General features: G+C 45.1%; 1 protein-coding gene across 1 annotated transcript in view; it reads left to right on the forward strand.

The window, feature by feature from the left end:
- The first annotated feature begins 811 nt into the window (after nucleotides 1-811).
- The window catches only part of LOC147611789 (nucleotide/nucleic acid binding protein), a 53,589-nt gene continuing 37,008 nt past the window's right edge, over nucleotides 812-17,392 (forward strand). Inside the window, exons 1-3 of the mRNA XM_086783621.1 lie at nucleotides 812-942; nucleotides 1,026-1,133; nucleotides 1,209-1,323. Coding sequence (XP_086639747.1) covers nucleotides 941-942; nucleotides 1,026-1,133; nucleotides 1,209-1,323 — 225 coding nt within the window. The 5' untranslated portion in view covers nucleotides 812-940. The remainder of the gene's footprint in view (nucleotides 943-1,025; nucleotides 1,134-1,208; nucleotides 1,324-17,392) is intronic.

Genomic DNA, 17,392 nt, shown 5'->3' on the forward strand with positions numbered 1-17,392 from the left:
AGCAAAAAGGGGAGGCATTTTACATAAGAAGGTGGGATTTGAACACATGACCTCAAACTCCAGGGACCATACCACACAAGTAGTACGCCCTGATTTTTAAATTTACAAATCCCAAAGCCCTCCCTATTCTTAGTTTACAAAATCTCTCACCCATGGTTTACCCCCCCTAGTTTAGCATCTCAGTACTAGACTACTCTAGTTTACCCTAGCTGGAAAGCATGGTGTGTCCAACCCCCCTATCCCTACTTTACCAATCTCCCTGGTTTACTTTTGCATTTGACGATGCAAAAAAAGACATCTTGTTGCACTAGATTGTAGAGTGTTGATCCCATTTGCCACCCGCATTTAAGACCTAGTGGGATTTAGTCCTATAGCGTGGGCACTAGACATTAATTAATTACTGCCCAAAATAAAAGTTGTGAATAAACACCTAAGATAAAAGAATATGCTCCCTTCTTATACTAAATTTAGGTTCATAAGAAAGGCTTGACTCCATTTGCATAGGCTTTCTTGCTTCTCTCAGTTCATTGCTTGAGGTATCACCTATGTATCAGTGTTTGGGAAACATTTTTGAGTGAACCGTATACAAATCCTTCTCACAATATGGGTTGAAAAGGAAAATGTAATTTTAAATAACAATTAAAATTACCAATAAATGGTAGATTCTCTTAGGTTATTAACTATTGAATTAATCAATGCAACCTTTGTGCACCTTAGTAAAACTCAACATTCTTTAGCACCAATTAATTAATAAATAAAAAGGGAGCATTTTGGGTACTTATTAGGTAATTTTAAATAACGATTTCTTCCGATTACTACTAATTTTTGAAAAGCTAGAAGCATAATCTTCCTGCTCCGAACTCCACTGTGTATTTTCTCACAAAAAAATTTCAGGCCCCGTTCCTCACAGCAATCTCGCTTCACCGGGCAGCTGAGCAACATGTGAGTTACTCGTAGTCACTACTTATTTTCTCGAGAGGTATGTCTTTTATTGATATGGGCGGTGTGCGTGTTTGTGTGGGCAGGTCAAGGGTCTGCGTTAAGAATCTCCCAAGCTACCTCACAGAAGAACGGCTCAGGGAGCACTTTGGTGCAAGGGGCGAAGTCACTGACGTCAAAATAATGAGAACCGGGTGAGCTGCTGCGCCCTGCTTAAAAACTACCCCCCCCCTCCCCCCCTTCTCTCTCTCAGGCTGCCTTCTTTACAGTGATGGGCGATCTCGGCGATTTGGATTTGTCGGATACCGCACAGAGGAGGAGGCCACATCTGCAATGAGCTTCTTCGATCGCTCCTTCATAGATACTTCTCGACTTACATGCGAGGTCATTCTCATATACTGTTAACTTGTGCTAATTTGTTTCATTCAGACATACATATACATTTATTACAGACACTTGTCTGTGTGTGTTTTATATATATGTAGTAATACATGCGGTATATGGCATATATCTTCCCACACAAAAAGAAAAAACGCAGCAGGCTGTAGTACATCTACAACCCAATAATTAGCCTTTTTTTTTTGGAAGAAGATCCTTCACTCAGTCGAGAAACAAATGTGTGCATGGAGCACACCACAACCCTCAAAGAGGGGGAAAAGAAAACCCACCACCTTGTGAGGAGGTCAAGATACAAAGCAAATAGGTGGGGAGGCTCCCTCCTTGGCTGGCGGCTTTTGGAGGGATGCAACATCAGGAAGGAGAGGGAGGAATGCCTCTTGTAACAGCAGGAGGTGTGTACAACAGAATTCACTTAACAGCACAGGAATTAACAATCAAATAGCAACACAAAGAGCAAGACACAACACTAGTGCGGCTGGAATAATGCTCTAGGCCTACCCTTCCCTCAAGGATTTATTAATATCAAATACAATCCAGGAGGAGTTATTCCTTCTGAGTACAGGATTCCAATTTCCCCGAGAGCATTCCAATGGTCGTTGACGCCAACGGTCTCGTGGCCGGTAGGATCCAAAAGCCGTGGCTCAACACAAGGGTCTCTTGCCTTCTCTGTGACTCACCCGAAGGCCTGTCATCAGGGATTTCGTCTATTCAATCGATCACCAGCAACTCTGTATCCTTAGACGTCTTGTTAGCAATGAGATTTCCGTGAGCGCCACTCGACATAAGTAAACCAGTGAATCAACACTCGTGTGTTAAAGTAGGCGGCGAAGGGAACATCCTTGCATGATGAACTAAGGTGGGTGTGGCCAGTATTGGTCTGGCTAGGGGGATCAGCATCATAAGATCTCTGTTCTATTGACAAAAATCCTTCATGTAGTTGGATTATAAAGACGGTATCCTTTGCTCTCATTGCTGTAGCCCACAAAAATGCATTTCATTGCTTTGTCATCTAGCTTTGTTCGGAGTTGTTCTGGCGCATGTGCATATGCCAAACACCCAAATGTACGCATATAATCCACTGTTGGCTTTCGGCTATACCAAGCCTCAAATGGTGTTATGGTTTTCAAAGCTTTTGTTGGACACCTGTTCAACACATGAGTTGCACACATTATAGCTTCCATCCAAAAATTGTGAGGCAACTTTTGTGCTTTCACCATGCATCTTGCCATCTCCATGAGAGATCTATTTTTCCTTTCAGCTACACCATTCTGCTGCGGTGTATAAGGGACAGTACATTGGTGTTTGATGCCCTTTTGAAGCATATAATCCTTGAATGCATTTGACATGTATTCTCCACCTCTATCTGAGCGGAGTGTTTGGACTTTACATCCACACATATTTTCAGCCATTGCTACAAAGTGTTGAAAGCATGTAAACACCTCTGCTTTCGCTTTCAAAGGGTAAACCCAAGCAAACGTGGAGTAGTCATCAATGAATGTGACGAAGTAAAGATGCCCCCCTATGGATGGTGTCTGCATTGGACCACATACATCACTATGTATGAGCTGTAATTTACTTTTAGCTCTAACAGCTTCATCTTTGGGGAATGGTTTTCGTTGCATCTTTCCCAAAATACACCCCTCACATACATGTCTTGTTGGAGACTCAAGAGGCGGCATATTATCAACCATATGATGCTTCTGCATAAGCATCAAACTCCAAAAATTTACGTGCCCAAAACGAGCATGCAATAGCTCTGCTATGCATGTGGGTAGCCACTGTATTTGCATCATAAGTACGCTTGTCATAGCTGTCCAGCTTATACAAGCCTTTGTATCGTGTTCCAGAAGTGACTATTTCATAACCCTTTGATGGGTCTTTTACCAAACACTTCCCATCTTCAAATTCAACCTTTAAACCTTAGTCGTTTATGGTTGAGACGGAGAGCAGATTTTTCTTTATCCGTGGAACATACAATACATTTTTCATACATATATTGGCACCATTGGTTGCAATAAGTATGACATTGCCAATTCCCTTTACTGGATATGTGGTATGATCTGCACATGATACAGTGCGGCCATTTGAAGCATAAACCAAGTGCTGAAATACATCTTTGCATGAAGTGATGTGGCTCGAAGCACCACTATCAAAATACCATGATACATCCTGTCTGTCAGATGCAATGCAAGATATATCATTGTCTGAAGCACTTGGTGTGCCACTAGTTCATGTGACCAAAAAAGTGTACTCTTCCTGGATTACATTAGCTGATTGCTGTGCTTTGTCATCAGAAGAGTCCGCTGCTGCATTGCCTGCTTCTTTCCTTTTCTCTTTTGCAATCCGCTTCCTACATTCACTGATGTAGTGTCCAGGCTTACGGCAGTAGTGACATTTGCCCTTCTTTTTGGGCTTGTTTGCATCCCCTTTGTCAGACTTTTCACCACCAGAAGAGGGCTGTCCATGACCAGCCTTGCTAGACTGTTGTCCCCCATGCTTAAAGCTCTTTGCTTTACCCTTATCCTTGGCTGTAAATGCCTTGTCTCCACCACGGTTGCTCGATAAGTTTGCTCTTGTTTGCTCTTCCTGCAAGAGTAAACCCACCAGCTCTTCAAAAGTGACGGGATCACCACCTCCTCTCATTGAGAGGTTGAGAGAGGTGTGAAAGCCCACGTAGGAAGGTGGTAAAGAATGAAGAGTGTTGGTGACCATCTGTCTGTCTGGGATAACCTCATCAATGTTGAGCAATTGTTCTTGCAAATCTTTCACTTTGGTGAGATGATCTGCCATGGAGTCACCCTCATCCATAGAAAGAAGATCCAATTGCCTCTTCAAGTAGGCAACTCTTGCCTCGTTGCGTACCTGATACATTACTTCCAATGTGTCCCATGCAAGCTTCGATGTCTTGCAAAGAACGAATGTGCGGAATAATAGTCCTTTTCACTGAAAGGGCTATCAATGACATGGCCTTGCATCCCTAGAGTCCCATCTCTTTTGCTCTTGTGTGGGAGTAGGTTCTACATCAGGAGCTCTTTGAGCACCTCCTCTTTGAGCACCTCCTCTTTGAGGCGTGGTTGGCTGTATGGTAAGTGGGCGTGTGTCATCACCACACACGATGCCCCAAAGCCCTTTGGCTACCAGCAAATTACGGATCATGAAACTCTAGAGAGAGTAGTTAGATCCATCCAACTTGTCCTCCTGGGTGATCACACCAAATACATCTGTAGCATTTTGAGCCATGTCAACAAAATATACCTGCAAGCAAACCAAACACCGATGTGCACTGCCAGGCAACCAAATGTCCTATGCAAATGTTTGCTTGCAAACTGAAGCAAGTGTAAACCTGCACCAAATTGTCCAATTACACACAATGTGTATACATATGCGACAAATCACAGCTATAATGCCCAATTACATGCTTCAATCTGAAAAGCACGAATTTTTATGCACTCCAATTGCTTCAGTGTGCAGTTAATTGGCCAATTTTCACAAAAGCCCTAAATTTTTGCAACTAAAAGAGGCTCAATTTGCTGATTTTGACCTCAATTTGGAAAACCCCCAAATTCCAAACCAAACAATATGAATGGCACCACCTGCAATTTTTCTGGCAAAGGGTAACTTTTGGCAAACCCCTAGAATTTTGTTTGAATCTGACCTGCCCTGAAATGGCTGCAAAATTTGTATTTGCATGTGAATAAAAATCTGTATAAAGAGTACATGTAGGTGAGGATAGTACGGATGGTACAGACGTGTATTGCAGGCGTCAGTCGGGGAGCACACAGACGTGGAGAAGAGTGACATAGGCGTGTAGAGGCCGGCGTTTGAGTACCAGCAGCCAGGTGCAGGTGAAGATGTCGTGACAGGCTAGTGTAGGTCGACGTGCACTGCCAATGGTGGCACGGTGGTCTGAGCGGCAGGGCAGCCGCCGGAGCTGTAGCACAGAGTCGACGGGCGGGGAGGCGGCGGCGCACAGAGTGAGGCTGGATAATAGCTAGACCTGGTTTCACCAAAGTTATAGTGTGTAGAGACTAGGGTCATAATCCAAGACATGCTCTTTACTGTATTTGTGAGAAAACCCCAATCCAAAACCCTAATCAGCTTACAAGGAATTTTGTATCAAGAATTTTGAAGTTAATAAAACTTGGACATGTTGTCTGACCTAGCATGGCAGACTTCATGATTGGACATGTGTTCTTTTCCAAGGAACCATGATTGAACATGCTTCTATTATGAAATAGGAGAGCATAATATTGCATGCATGAATGACATGCTTCCATCCCGAAGTGGGGAAGTATAATTGGACATGCTTCATAAGCATGATGGACTATGCACTCTTACCATTATGAGAGAGCGTATAGATGGATACAAGTGTATGGAACGGATGGTACTCACCTTAGACACATGCACAATAAGCTGTTTGAAGATCTTGCATTGGATGCTGATTTTGAGAATGCTTGAACATTTAGGCATTCATCTTAAAGCATCGAACTTGTGCATAATACTGGTTGCTGATCTAGCGACTTGTATTTTGCAGGAGATTAAGTATGTTTCTTACTTAAATTACTTTCAATTTTGATAGTTTTACAAGATATGTACCTTTTAAGTTGGAGGTCGATTTTGAGGCCTTTTCCTTCATCTTTTGGGAAAACAGAGGCTGGAATCAGAATCAGAGCGGTTGAAAACCTCTCCGGGTAATTTTTTTAAATTTTTTTTAACTTTTTAATTTTTGGAGGTGACGTGGCAACTCGCCCAAGCCATCTCAGCAACTGTCTCTTCAGTTGCACATGCAAATTCGTTTTAGAACTTGAGTTATAAGCATCTCTTTCTATTTTCCAAAGAGGGAAAGAGAACTAACTCTTTCTATTTGTTGACAAAGGAAAGTTTTCCATGCAAAACTAAACATGTGTAAAAGTTTCCCATGCAAACTAAAACATGTGTAAAAGTTTCCCTTGCAACCTAACATGTGTAATCTTTTTCTATTTTGAACTAAGAAAGCTTTTTAGAAAGCAATTCATCTATAAAAGGAGGTGATTCCCTTCATTTTGGAAGAGGAGAGTTCATGTAAACTTGTGCATTTTTGAGAGCAGGAAGACAAGAAGACTAGCTTCTTCTCTACCAAGTGTAGAGAACCATTTTTCAAGAGAGAAGGCTATCATGTGAAGACGGAGGTGCTACTCAAGAAGAGGCTTTGAATAGTTGAAGAAGAGCTTGCTGATTTTCTTCATCAAAGGACTTCACTCTTGTGAGCATCCTTGCCACCAGAGAAGATAACCGGTTGTGTGACCCATTGGTAGGCCATTGGGGTGGCACACAGACGGGTGAGTTTCTCCAACACTTGTTTGTGTGTGGTAGGCCACCACATACAAACTAGGAGATTCCAAAGGCTTTGTTTTCTATCTTGTTTGATGGCGGTACCATGCTGATTCAAATCAGCCCATACACTTGTAAAATTTTGGAGGAATAATTTATATTCTTGTGAAGGGGCCCGGCCGTTCCGGGTCTATGCTGTGTCGTCTCTCTCTCTCTCTCTCTCTCTCTCTCATTTATTCTTCCATCTATTTGGCTCAAGTATTGTTGGCTGAAAGTTCACAAGTTTTACTTCAATTTTCAGCCATGGTTAAAAGTGGATTAATGTGATTTAGCAGTGATAAGCTTGTTACGCAACCTCAGCGAGTTTCAGTGGTATCAAAGCGGTGTTATCTTCCCTACCTTGTTGGTGATTGAAGACAATCCTTGGGAACAAGCCTTTTGCTGCTAAAGAAGAAGATGTCAACCCACAGAGAGAGATCAAGATCGCTGGCTCATCCTAGTGAGTCAATGGAAGTCTCTTCTTCAAGAAGAAGAGGTGGTGGTGCTGACAGGGAAACAAGGCAAAGTGGTGATTCTCCACGAACTTCAAGATCCTTTGGCCAAAATGAAGAAATACGGCGTAATTCTCATGCCTATGGTGAGGAGGCGCTCCTTCGCCGAATCAAAGAAATGGAGGACCTGCTGACCGATCCAGATGTGCAAGCGGTGGTGTCAAAGAAGGCCATCAACCATTCCAAGGTATCTCATTTTGAAGATTATGATTATGTGAAGAAATGAGATTTAGGTGATCCTATGCTGCTTGCAAAGGAATATCTCTATGAGAAGGGAATCATTGGTCTCGATCCATCGGGGCAAGCTGTTTTCTTGGAGCCCTACATCATAGCTTCCTCTAATGAAGAGTAGATCCGATAGGAGGACAGCCAAGCTCCTCTAATAATCTCCGTAACCAAATCGCCTCACATGTAGCATAACAAACCGCACGGTACTCTGCCTCTGTAGAGGAAAGCGCCACAGTAGGCTGCTTTTTACTGCTCCATGAAATGGCTCCAGACCCGAGTGTAAAAACACAACCAGTGGTCGAATGCCGAGTATCTGGATCTCCAGCCCAATCTGAATCAGACCATCCAACAAGAGTGCATCCTTGACCATAGAAGATGCCAAAGTCCAGAGTGCCACACAAGTACCGAAGAACTCTGAGAGCACACTGCCAATGTTGCTGACGGGGTTTGGATGAGAAAGAGCTCAATAAACTGACGGTGAAATATATGTCCAATCGGGAGTAGGTCAACCAAACCAAACAACCGACGAGAACCCGATACTGTCCCTAATCAATCCCTGGAGAAGCATCAAGTAGAGAGAGCTTCTCACCAGTATCCATAGGAGAAGATACTGGTCTGCATCCAGTCATCTGAAATCTGTCAAGAATCTCCCGTGTGTACTTCTACTGCAAGAAGAAAATGCCCTTCGAGGTCTGCCAAATCTCAAAGCCAAGAAAATAATGCAGAAGGCCAAGATCCGTCATCTCAAACTCTGTCTCCAAAGCATCCATGATTGAACGGATCCTCACAGAATAAGAACTTGTAAAGATGAGGTCATCACCATAGACCACAATGATAACAATCAATCCCCTCTCAAGGAGGATATAAAGGTTCGACTCTGCATGAGAATGGCGTAGGCCGAGTGTCACATGCACTCTGCACTAAGTGCATGGTGACAAGATGGCTCATCATCAGAAGTGCAACATTTGTACAGTTTTAGAACCCAATAGGATGATATTTGTCGTACGCCGTGACCCCATTGTACATCCTCAGTCCAGGATAAGTCAGGCACGAGCTACGTAGGTCATTCCTCAGCCTTAGTGGGTCAGTCAGTCAATCAAGTCCCTTAACCCACTTCGAGAGAATCATTCATGCATGTAGAGTCAGTAGAAGCCTTAGGGTTTGCATCAGAAAGCACTCTGCATCCTGCATAATATGCATACATATGCCTGTGCATCATTTAGAACATCCCCAAAGCCTTAGGGAATTTACTGGGATTTATTTGGTATTTTTCCCATATTTATTAGTATTTATTTATCATTATTTGCATTATTGGGCATTTATAAATATTAACTTTATTAAATGACCAACCTCCAGTTAGTATAAATAGGCTTGCCTAGAGCCTCTTTTGCTCATTCAGTCTTCATTGTGCTAAGAGCTCTCCTCTGTCTTGCTTTCAGCCTAAGACCAATCCAGCCCTAGTGCCCATAAGCTTTCTTCTCCAGCCCCTTGAGATCCATAGCTTCAGCCCAGCCCTAGGTGCCTGTCCTCAGCCTCTTTCAGCCCTGAATTCAGCATCAGTTCATGCCCTAGATTCAGCATACTCTTCAGCTCAGTTCCACGCCTGAAAACCAGCAGTTGGCAGCCTTCATACCTGCGTTTTGGTGCAGCCGTACAGCAGTTCATCTGCGTTTTGCTCCAGCCGTACAGCAGCAGCCCTGCAATCATCTGTTGCTCATGCGTTTCAGTCCACAGCCCTCTCTAGACACCTGCGTTTCTGTCCACAGCAGAATCCAGCCCTGAAGCAACAGTCTACAGCAGTTTCCAGCCTTGAAACAGTTGTTTGCATCAGTGTTCAGCATTCTGTGCATCATCCACACATTCAGCAGTCATCTGGTGAAGGTAACTCAGCATTCATATGTGTTTTCAGCATTCTAACAGTGTGTAGAACAGTCCACCTTCTTCTTCTTTGAGCCTCAGGTGTGCAGCCCTTCCTCATGCCCTTGGGAGGAGTGCATAGGCTCGAGATCAAGTCATCGAGGTGTTTCTACAGCAGTGTACAGATCAGCCATACTCCGATCCTCCGAGATCTTGCGTTTGGCTTATCTACAGTCCAAAGTCATTCTCTCTAAAGTAATAAAGCAAATACTATCTCGTTATCGGGATAGGGGGCCCCTTCAGTGGGTAATTCGAGACCCAATCTGGTGTACAGTGTTCATATCTCTCTCTCTCATCTCTTTAAAGTTTGAAGTAAATGGAATGGATTGCTAAACTCACGAAACTCAGGATACAGAAGACGGTGTGAGCATATTGTGTGACAGGATCAACCAATACAAAGACTTCCGCTGCATATCACATTGGTATCAGATTCAGATAGTCCACACACACCGTATCCTAGCGTGGGGGCATCCTCGGATGGTTAGATTGCGTTCCGGCACGACCACCGACTTCAGCATCATGTCTACACGAGAGAGTAGTCATCAGCCGGAAGATGTCTCCCCCGAAGGAGACCTTGCTCTTCCGCCTACAGCAGACACCATAGCTCTTCTAAGAGCTTAGAACCAGCTACTCATGGAGCGTCTCCAACTCTTGGAGGCAGCAGCAGCACGTCCTTCTACACCTCCAGCAGCACCCGACTACATCTCCCTCTTCTTTCAGATGGAACAACAAAGGAGAGAGGACGAGGCCCGAAGGAGAAGAGAAAAAGAAGAAAGACGGGACTATGAGGAAGCCCAACGCAGGATCGAAGAAGACCGGCGTCAGGCTGAACTCGCCGCTCGGGAACACCAACGTGAGCTTGATCGAGAACGTATGCTACTCGAACACCAACGGGAAAAGGAGGCCATACACTTGAGGTATCAGCAGCTCTCCTCAGTCTCCCCAGTCATAGGTGTCACCAGCCAGCAGCTCGCAGCAGCAACCACCATCATTCGCAGTCAACCGAATTTCAGCAAGTATGATGGTAAGTGTGATCATTCTTCAGTTAATCAATTTGTTCATTAATTTAATGCTCATTTTCCATTAGCTAGGATCACAGACCCACAAGACAAAGTCCACTTAGCGGCTCCCCATCTCACTGGTGAGGCAGTCACTTGGTGGCAGCATTGGTCTAGTATTCATACTGACCAGGCCACAGGTGTCACAGCCTTTGACTGGGACATCTTTGTCCATGACCTGAAGACCAGATTTCTCCCGCCCCAGTATATGACCGGTCTGAAAGACGAGTTCTATGGACACATCCAACCTTGCAGCACCTCTTACCGACTTGCTCAAGGGGGTGAAGACTCGCAAGCAGAAAGTCTCAGTTACAGGTAAGGCACTTGATGCATTCCGTGCACTCCAGAAAGCTGCCTCAGAAGCACCTGTATTAAAGTTAGCATCATGGGACGAACCTTTCGAGGTCATCACCGATGCCAGCAATGTAGCCATAGGTGCAGTTCTCCAGTAGGACAATAGACCCGTGGCATATTACAGCAGAAAGTTGGATGTCGCTGAAAAGAATTATTCGGTATATGACAAAGAGCTTTTGGGTGTGATCACAGCGCTCAAACATTGGAAGCCTTTTCTTTATGGACAGGCTTTCACAGTGAAAACAGACCACCAAGCACTTAAGTGGCTTCAGACTATGCCAAGTGCCTAGTGGAGTGATCGACAGGCCAGGTGGAGTCAAATCTTCCAACAGTTTGGAGGTATGATTGAATACATCCCTGGTAAGCATAACCCAGTAGCAGATGCTCTCAGTCGAAAGTCCAGCATCCAGGCAGTTCAAGAAGCTACCATTCTCGAAATCACGGGGAAGGACTTAGATAGTATGAAAGACCAATATGTCGACTCCCCTGAGTTTGGTACTCAGTATAGTTTGGCCCTCACTTCTGAGCCTGGCCACTATTCAGTACAGAACGGTTGGTTGTTCTACAAGAACCGTCTCTGTGTTACTCGAGAAAAGCGTTCTGCTCTTCTCCATGATGCCCATGACTCCTTAGTTGGAGGACATAGGGGTATCAACAGTACCCTCGAGAAATTAGAACGGTCCTTTTATTGGCCAAAGATGAGGCGTGATGTCTATGCACATGTACAAGCCTGTAAGATTTGTCAAAAAGTCAAGGTTCCCCATTCAAAGAAGGCAGGTTTACTTCAACCTTTGCCTATCCCCGACGGACCTTTTATTGACATATCTATGGACTTTGTAGGGCCTCTACCAGCATCCACTGGATCCCGTAACACTCAGTGTTTTACCATTGTGGATCGCTTCAGTAAGTTATGCATGCTCATCCCATGCAAGCATACGGCCACAGCCGAGGACGTAGCCCGTCTGTTTCTCAAGCATTGGTATCCAATTTGTGGTTTGCCTAGCACCATAACATCAGACAGAGATTCCAAGTTTACCTCGCATTTCTGGAGGGCATTATTTGAAAACTTTGGAACTAAGTTGCAGTTGTCTAGTGCATTCCATCCCCAGACAGATGGCCAGACAGAAATTTATAATCAGTTGGCCTTTGATGTCCTCAAGTCATATTGTCATGACCAGCAGTCCAAATGGGAGCACTATCTTCCGTTGGTCCAAGCTATCTTGAACGACACTCATTCATCCAGTGTCGGACGGACTCCATATGAAGCAGCCTTTGGTCGCCGTTTTTCTTCTCTTTTGACGAGAATGGTGTCTCCATCTTTAGAGGCTAATAAAACCACGGAAGCATTTTCCGAGATCATTGAGTCAGTCAAAGACCGCTTGACCAAAGCTCAGGAAGCTTATAGCAGACAGGCAAATAAATCTAGACGAGATCTCCACTTCAAGGAAGGGGATTGGGTGTATTTGCGTATCATGAAGCAGAGATTGAAACAAGTGGGCAAACGTTGTCCCAAGCTTTCTTTCCGTAGTTTTGGCCCTTTTCCAATAGTTAAGAAGATAAGTGATGTCTCAATGAAGTTAAAGCTGCCTGCCAGTTGGACAATGCATGATGTTTTCCATGTTTCTTGGCTAAAACCATATGTTGGTCCAGAAGTGTTTGATGTTTCAGATGAACAGCAGCCAGACGTGGTAGACGAGGCAGAAGTTATTGAGCCTGAGCAGATCCTTCTTCATCGATGGAAGCATGGTTCCGGTCGACGGATTCGTCAGTTCTATACGAAATTTCGAGATCGAGGCACCCACGAAGCCGTATGGCTCGACGAGGAGTTCTTCCAGGAGTACCCCCAGTTATTGGCGGACTACTTGGAAGCCATGAACCTGCCACCAAGCTAATCAAGAGGGAATGTCACATGCACTCTGCACTAAGTGCATGGTGACAAGATGGCTCATCATCAGAAGTGCAACATTTGTACAGTTTTAGAACCCAATAGGATGATATTTGTCGTACGCCGTGACCCCATTGTACATCCTCAGTCCAGGATAAGTCAGGCACGAGCTACGTAGGTCATTCCTCAGCCTTAGTGGGTCAGTCAGTCAGTCAAGTCCCTTAACCCACTTGGAGAGAATCATTCATGCTTGTAGAGTCAGTAGAAGCCTTAGGGTTTGCATCAGAAAGCACTCTGCATCCTGCATAATATGCATACATATGCCTGTGCATCATTTAGAACATCCCCAAAGCCTTAGGGAATTTACTGGGATTTATCTGGTATTTTTCCCATATTTATTAGTATTTATTTATCATTATTTGCATTATTGGGCATTTATAAATATTAACTTTATTAAATGACCAACCTCCAGTTAGTATAAATAGGCTTGCCTAGAGCCTCTTTTGCTCATTCAGTCTTCATTGTGCTAAGAGCTCTCCTCTGTCTTGCTTTCAGCCTAAGACTAATCCAGCCCTAGTGCCCATAAGCTTTCTTCTCCAGCCCCTTGAGATCCATAGCTTCAGCCCAGCCCTAGGTGCCTGTCCTCAGCCTCTTTCAGCCCTGAATTCAGCATCAGTTCATGCCCTAGATTCAGCATACTCTTCAGCTCAGTTCCACGCCTGAAAACCAGCAGTTGGCAGCCTTCATACCTGCGTTTTGGTGCAGCCGTACAGCAGTTCATCTGCGTTTTGCTCCAGCCGTACAGCAGCAGCCCTGCAATCATCTGTTGCTCATGCGTTTCAGTCCACAGCCCTCTCTAGACACCTGCGTTTCTGTCCACAGCAGAATCCAGCCCTGAAGCAACAGTCTACAGCAGTTTCCAGCCTTGAAACAGTTGTTTGCATCAGTGTTCAGCATTCTGTGCATCATCCACACATTCAGCAGTCATCTGGTGAAGGTAACTCAGCATTCATATGTGTTTTCAGCATTCTAACAGTGTGTAGAACAGTCCACCTTCTTCTTCTTTGAGCCTCAGGTGTGCAGCCCTTCCTCATGCCCTTGGGAGGAGTGCATAGGCTCGAGATCAAGTCATCGAGGTGTTTCTACAGCAGTGTACAGATCAGCCATACTCCGATCCTCCGAGATCTTGCGTTTGGCTTATCTACAGTCCAAAGTCATTCTCTCTAAAGTAATAAAGCAAATACTATCTCGTTATCGGGATAGGGGGCCCTTCAGTGGGTAATTCGGGACCCAATCTGGTGTACAGTGTTCATATCTCTCTCTCTCATCTCTTTAAAGTTTGAAGTAAATGGAATGGATTGCTAAACTCATGAAACTCAGGATACAGAAGACGGTGTGAGCATATTGTGTGACAGGATCAACCAATACAAAGACTTCCGCTGCATATCACACCGAGCTTCTGAAAGAACTCATCAATCCGTTGGTACCAAGCCCACGGAGCTTGCTTCAGACCATATAAGGCCTTTATGCCGGTACACCTGATCCTGTTTGCCTGGAACAACAAATCCTGGCGGCTGATCAACATAAACATCCTGTGTAAGCTCTCCATTCAGGAAAGCCGACTTGACGTCCATCTGGAAAACGGGCCATCTGAGATAACCTGCAAGAGCAAGAACAGTGCGAATGGTAGTGATCCGGGCAATCGGAGCGAAGGCCTCATTGAAGTCGACTCCAGGGCGCTGAGCATAACCCTTGGAAACCAACCTCGCCTTGTGTTTGTCCAAGCTGCCATCAGCTCAGAACTTCGATTTGAAGATTCAGCGCACACCAATCACCTTATGCTGCACTGGCCTAGGCACCAAAATCCAAGTGCCATTCCGTTCAATAGCATCCAGCTCTGCTTGCATAGCACGACGCCAAGGCTCATGTGAAAGAGCATCGTCCACAGAAGTGGGATCAGAAGGACCATGAATGATAGAGGACATAAGAGCATAGTTAACAAACATGTAGCCCTCATGAATTTGTTTGCCTGTAACTCTGGAAGATCGCCGGAGAGAACCAGGCGGAGGAGCAAAAGGAAGCTGACGTAACCTAGAATCACGAACTATCTGATAGTACCATCCAGGCACAGATCTGATCGAACTTGCTGAAGGAGGAGCAGAGTCATCATCATCTGACTGAGAATCCACAGTTGGAGGTGAAACAGAAACAGAGGGAGGAGGAGGAGGCGGAGACGGAGGTGGAGGAAGAAGAAGCTCACCACCCCCCTTTGAAGATGTAGGAGTCTCGTCGAACACCACATCATGGCTCACAACAACTTTGCCGGCCTGAGAATCATAAAGACGATATGCCTTGGACACACTGCTGTATCCGAGAAAAGTCATGCGCTGAGACTTCGAGTCCAACTTGGAGCGATGCTCCTTAGGCACATGAACATACGCCGAATAACCAAATATCCGGAAATGAACAACGGAGGGCTTCTCACCATGGAAAGCCTCATATGGAGTTTATCTGGAAGAACAGTAGTAGGAGACCTATTCTGAATGTAGAAGCAGTGGAAGCCGCCTCAGCCCAGAAACGTCGAAGTAATGAAGAATGCTCAAGCATAGCACGGGCCATCTCCATAATGGTCCTATTCTTCCTCTCTGCAACTCCATTCTGTGATGGAGTATATGCTGTAGTAAGCTGTCTCCGAATGCCATGGGTCTTGCAATATTGTTGAAACTCCTGGGATGTAAACTCACCTCCTCCGTCGGTCCTGAGAGCCTTGACGGAGCGACCAGTCTCCTTTTCCACCTCAACTCTCCAATCACAAAAGTGCTGAAAAGCCTCATCCTTGGTCTTCAGAAAGAAAACCCAAGTATATCTGAAAAAGTCATCCACCATCACGAGCATGTGCGCCGCCTTACTCAAAGACGCGGTACTCACAGGACCACATAAGTCTGCATGAACAAGAGCAAGTGATGTCGAAGATCTATGTCGCCTCCTTCGGAAAGGCGGCTTGGTGTTGCTTCCCTTGTAAACAAGAGGAACAAGTAGAAGACGGAGCCTTGGTAAACCCTCAACCAACCCATCCTTTGAAGCTCGCTGTAGAAGCTGATAGCTCAAATGGCCAAACCGAGCATGCCAAAGAGCAGAAGAAGCACTAGAAGAAAGCAAAGCTGTCAACTTGTACAGACCACTATCTTGGACTTCCTGAGCCAAGATGCTACCAGTCGCCTTATCATGAATGGTAATCTCATAACGAGAAAAGATCACCTCCGCACCCTGAGCTTTAAGAGCACTCACTGACAAAAGGTTAAAAGCCAAATCTGGAATATACAGAACGTCAGAGAAGTACCTCTTGTCCTCGGAAGAGCGGAAGATGGGGATGGTGCCATGTCCATGCACCGGCACAAAAGAAGAATCACCCAAAGTGATCTCGCCTAACCTGGTAGTGAAGTCCTCGAACCAATCTCGATGGGGTGTCATGTGAGCAATAGCACCGCTATCCACAATCCACGACCGTGACTGGGAAGTCACAAGAGCAAGTATACGACGAGTACCTGCTAATAGAAGAATGCCATCATCCTTCTTGGTCTGAGACACCGCTGTAGAGGAAGAGTTCTTTGCTGCTTCATCTCGCTGCTTATTGTGACATTGGGGTGATTTATGACCCTTCTTGCCACATTAATGACACTCAATGTCTTTGTTTTTAGAAGATTTGCTGTTGTCTTTATCTTGGTCGGTATCCTTGGAGTCCTTGTCAGAACCCCCTTTCCCTTTCTTTTGTTGATTCTTCCCTTTATCTCGCGCAGCCAAAGCTCCATGAGGGCCACCAGAGGTGCCAGTCCGCTCCTCAAAGCGAGACTCAATTTGCATAACGGAGGGGAGAACTTCCTCCCAAGTAACTGGAATTGGATGAGGAGAAGAAACAAGAGACTGAAAATATGCATCAAACCTCTGGAAGCTTGGAGAGAAGCCGAATAGCCATGTCCTCTATAGAGATGGCCTTGCCACAAACAGCAAGCTTGTCCCAGAGATTTTTCATCTTCGAGATGAAAGCAGATAAAGATGGAAAGGCGGAAACTGATAAGTTCATAAGTTGCTTTTTCAACCCCAAAATCTGACCCGGAGACTTAATCTCGTAGAGATCCGCAAAAGCCTTCCAAACTTCATGTGCAGCATCTGCTGTACGCACATGAGAGAGAGCAGAATCTTGACAGTTCAACATTAGAAAGGAGAAAACGCGACGATCATTCGCCTGCCAAATATCAATCTGTGCCTGAGTCACAGCACTGGAAGCAAGGGTGGGAGGGGTGGCATTGGCTGGCCGCTGGTGTGACAAGCCAATCCCAAAGATCCACGCCACGCAAGGCTGATTTCACCTTCACCTTCCATAAGGTGTAGTTGGAACCATCCAAATTTGCAAACTCAGAGAACATATGAAGAGTAGTCGGAGCAGCCATCACAAAAGCTTGGGCTCAGTCTCAGAAATATCCTCCACAGGTACTAAGGGTGCCACCAAAGCTTGAACCACCACAATCCCCCTTTGCACAAGGGAATGTCCACCGGAGAGGAAAACGCAGCCAAAGAGGGGCTGCTGTCCTGAAAAAACAGGCCGCCTAGATCCAAACTCCAAGTGGGAATGAAACGCTGATGAAAAAGTTACCTTCTGGCTGCAAGCGATGAAGCCAAACTGAAGGAGAACCAACCAGCATAAGCTGTATAGAAAAAGCAGCAAGAAGAAGGATGCAAATCTGTGAAAAACG

Source organism: Cibotium barometz, chromosome 46 (genome assembly GCF_041138505.1).
Source record: "Cibotium barometz isolate CiBa-2024 chromosome 46, ASM4113850v1, whole genome shotgun sequence".
NCBI lineage: Eukaryota > Viridiplantae > Streptophyta > Polypodiopsida > Cyatheales > Cibotiaceae > Cibotium > Cibotium barometz.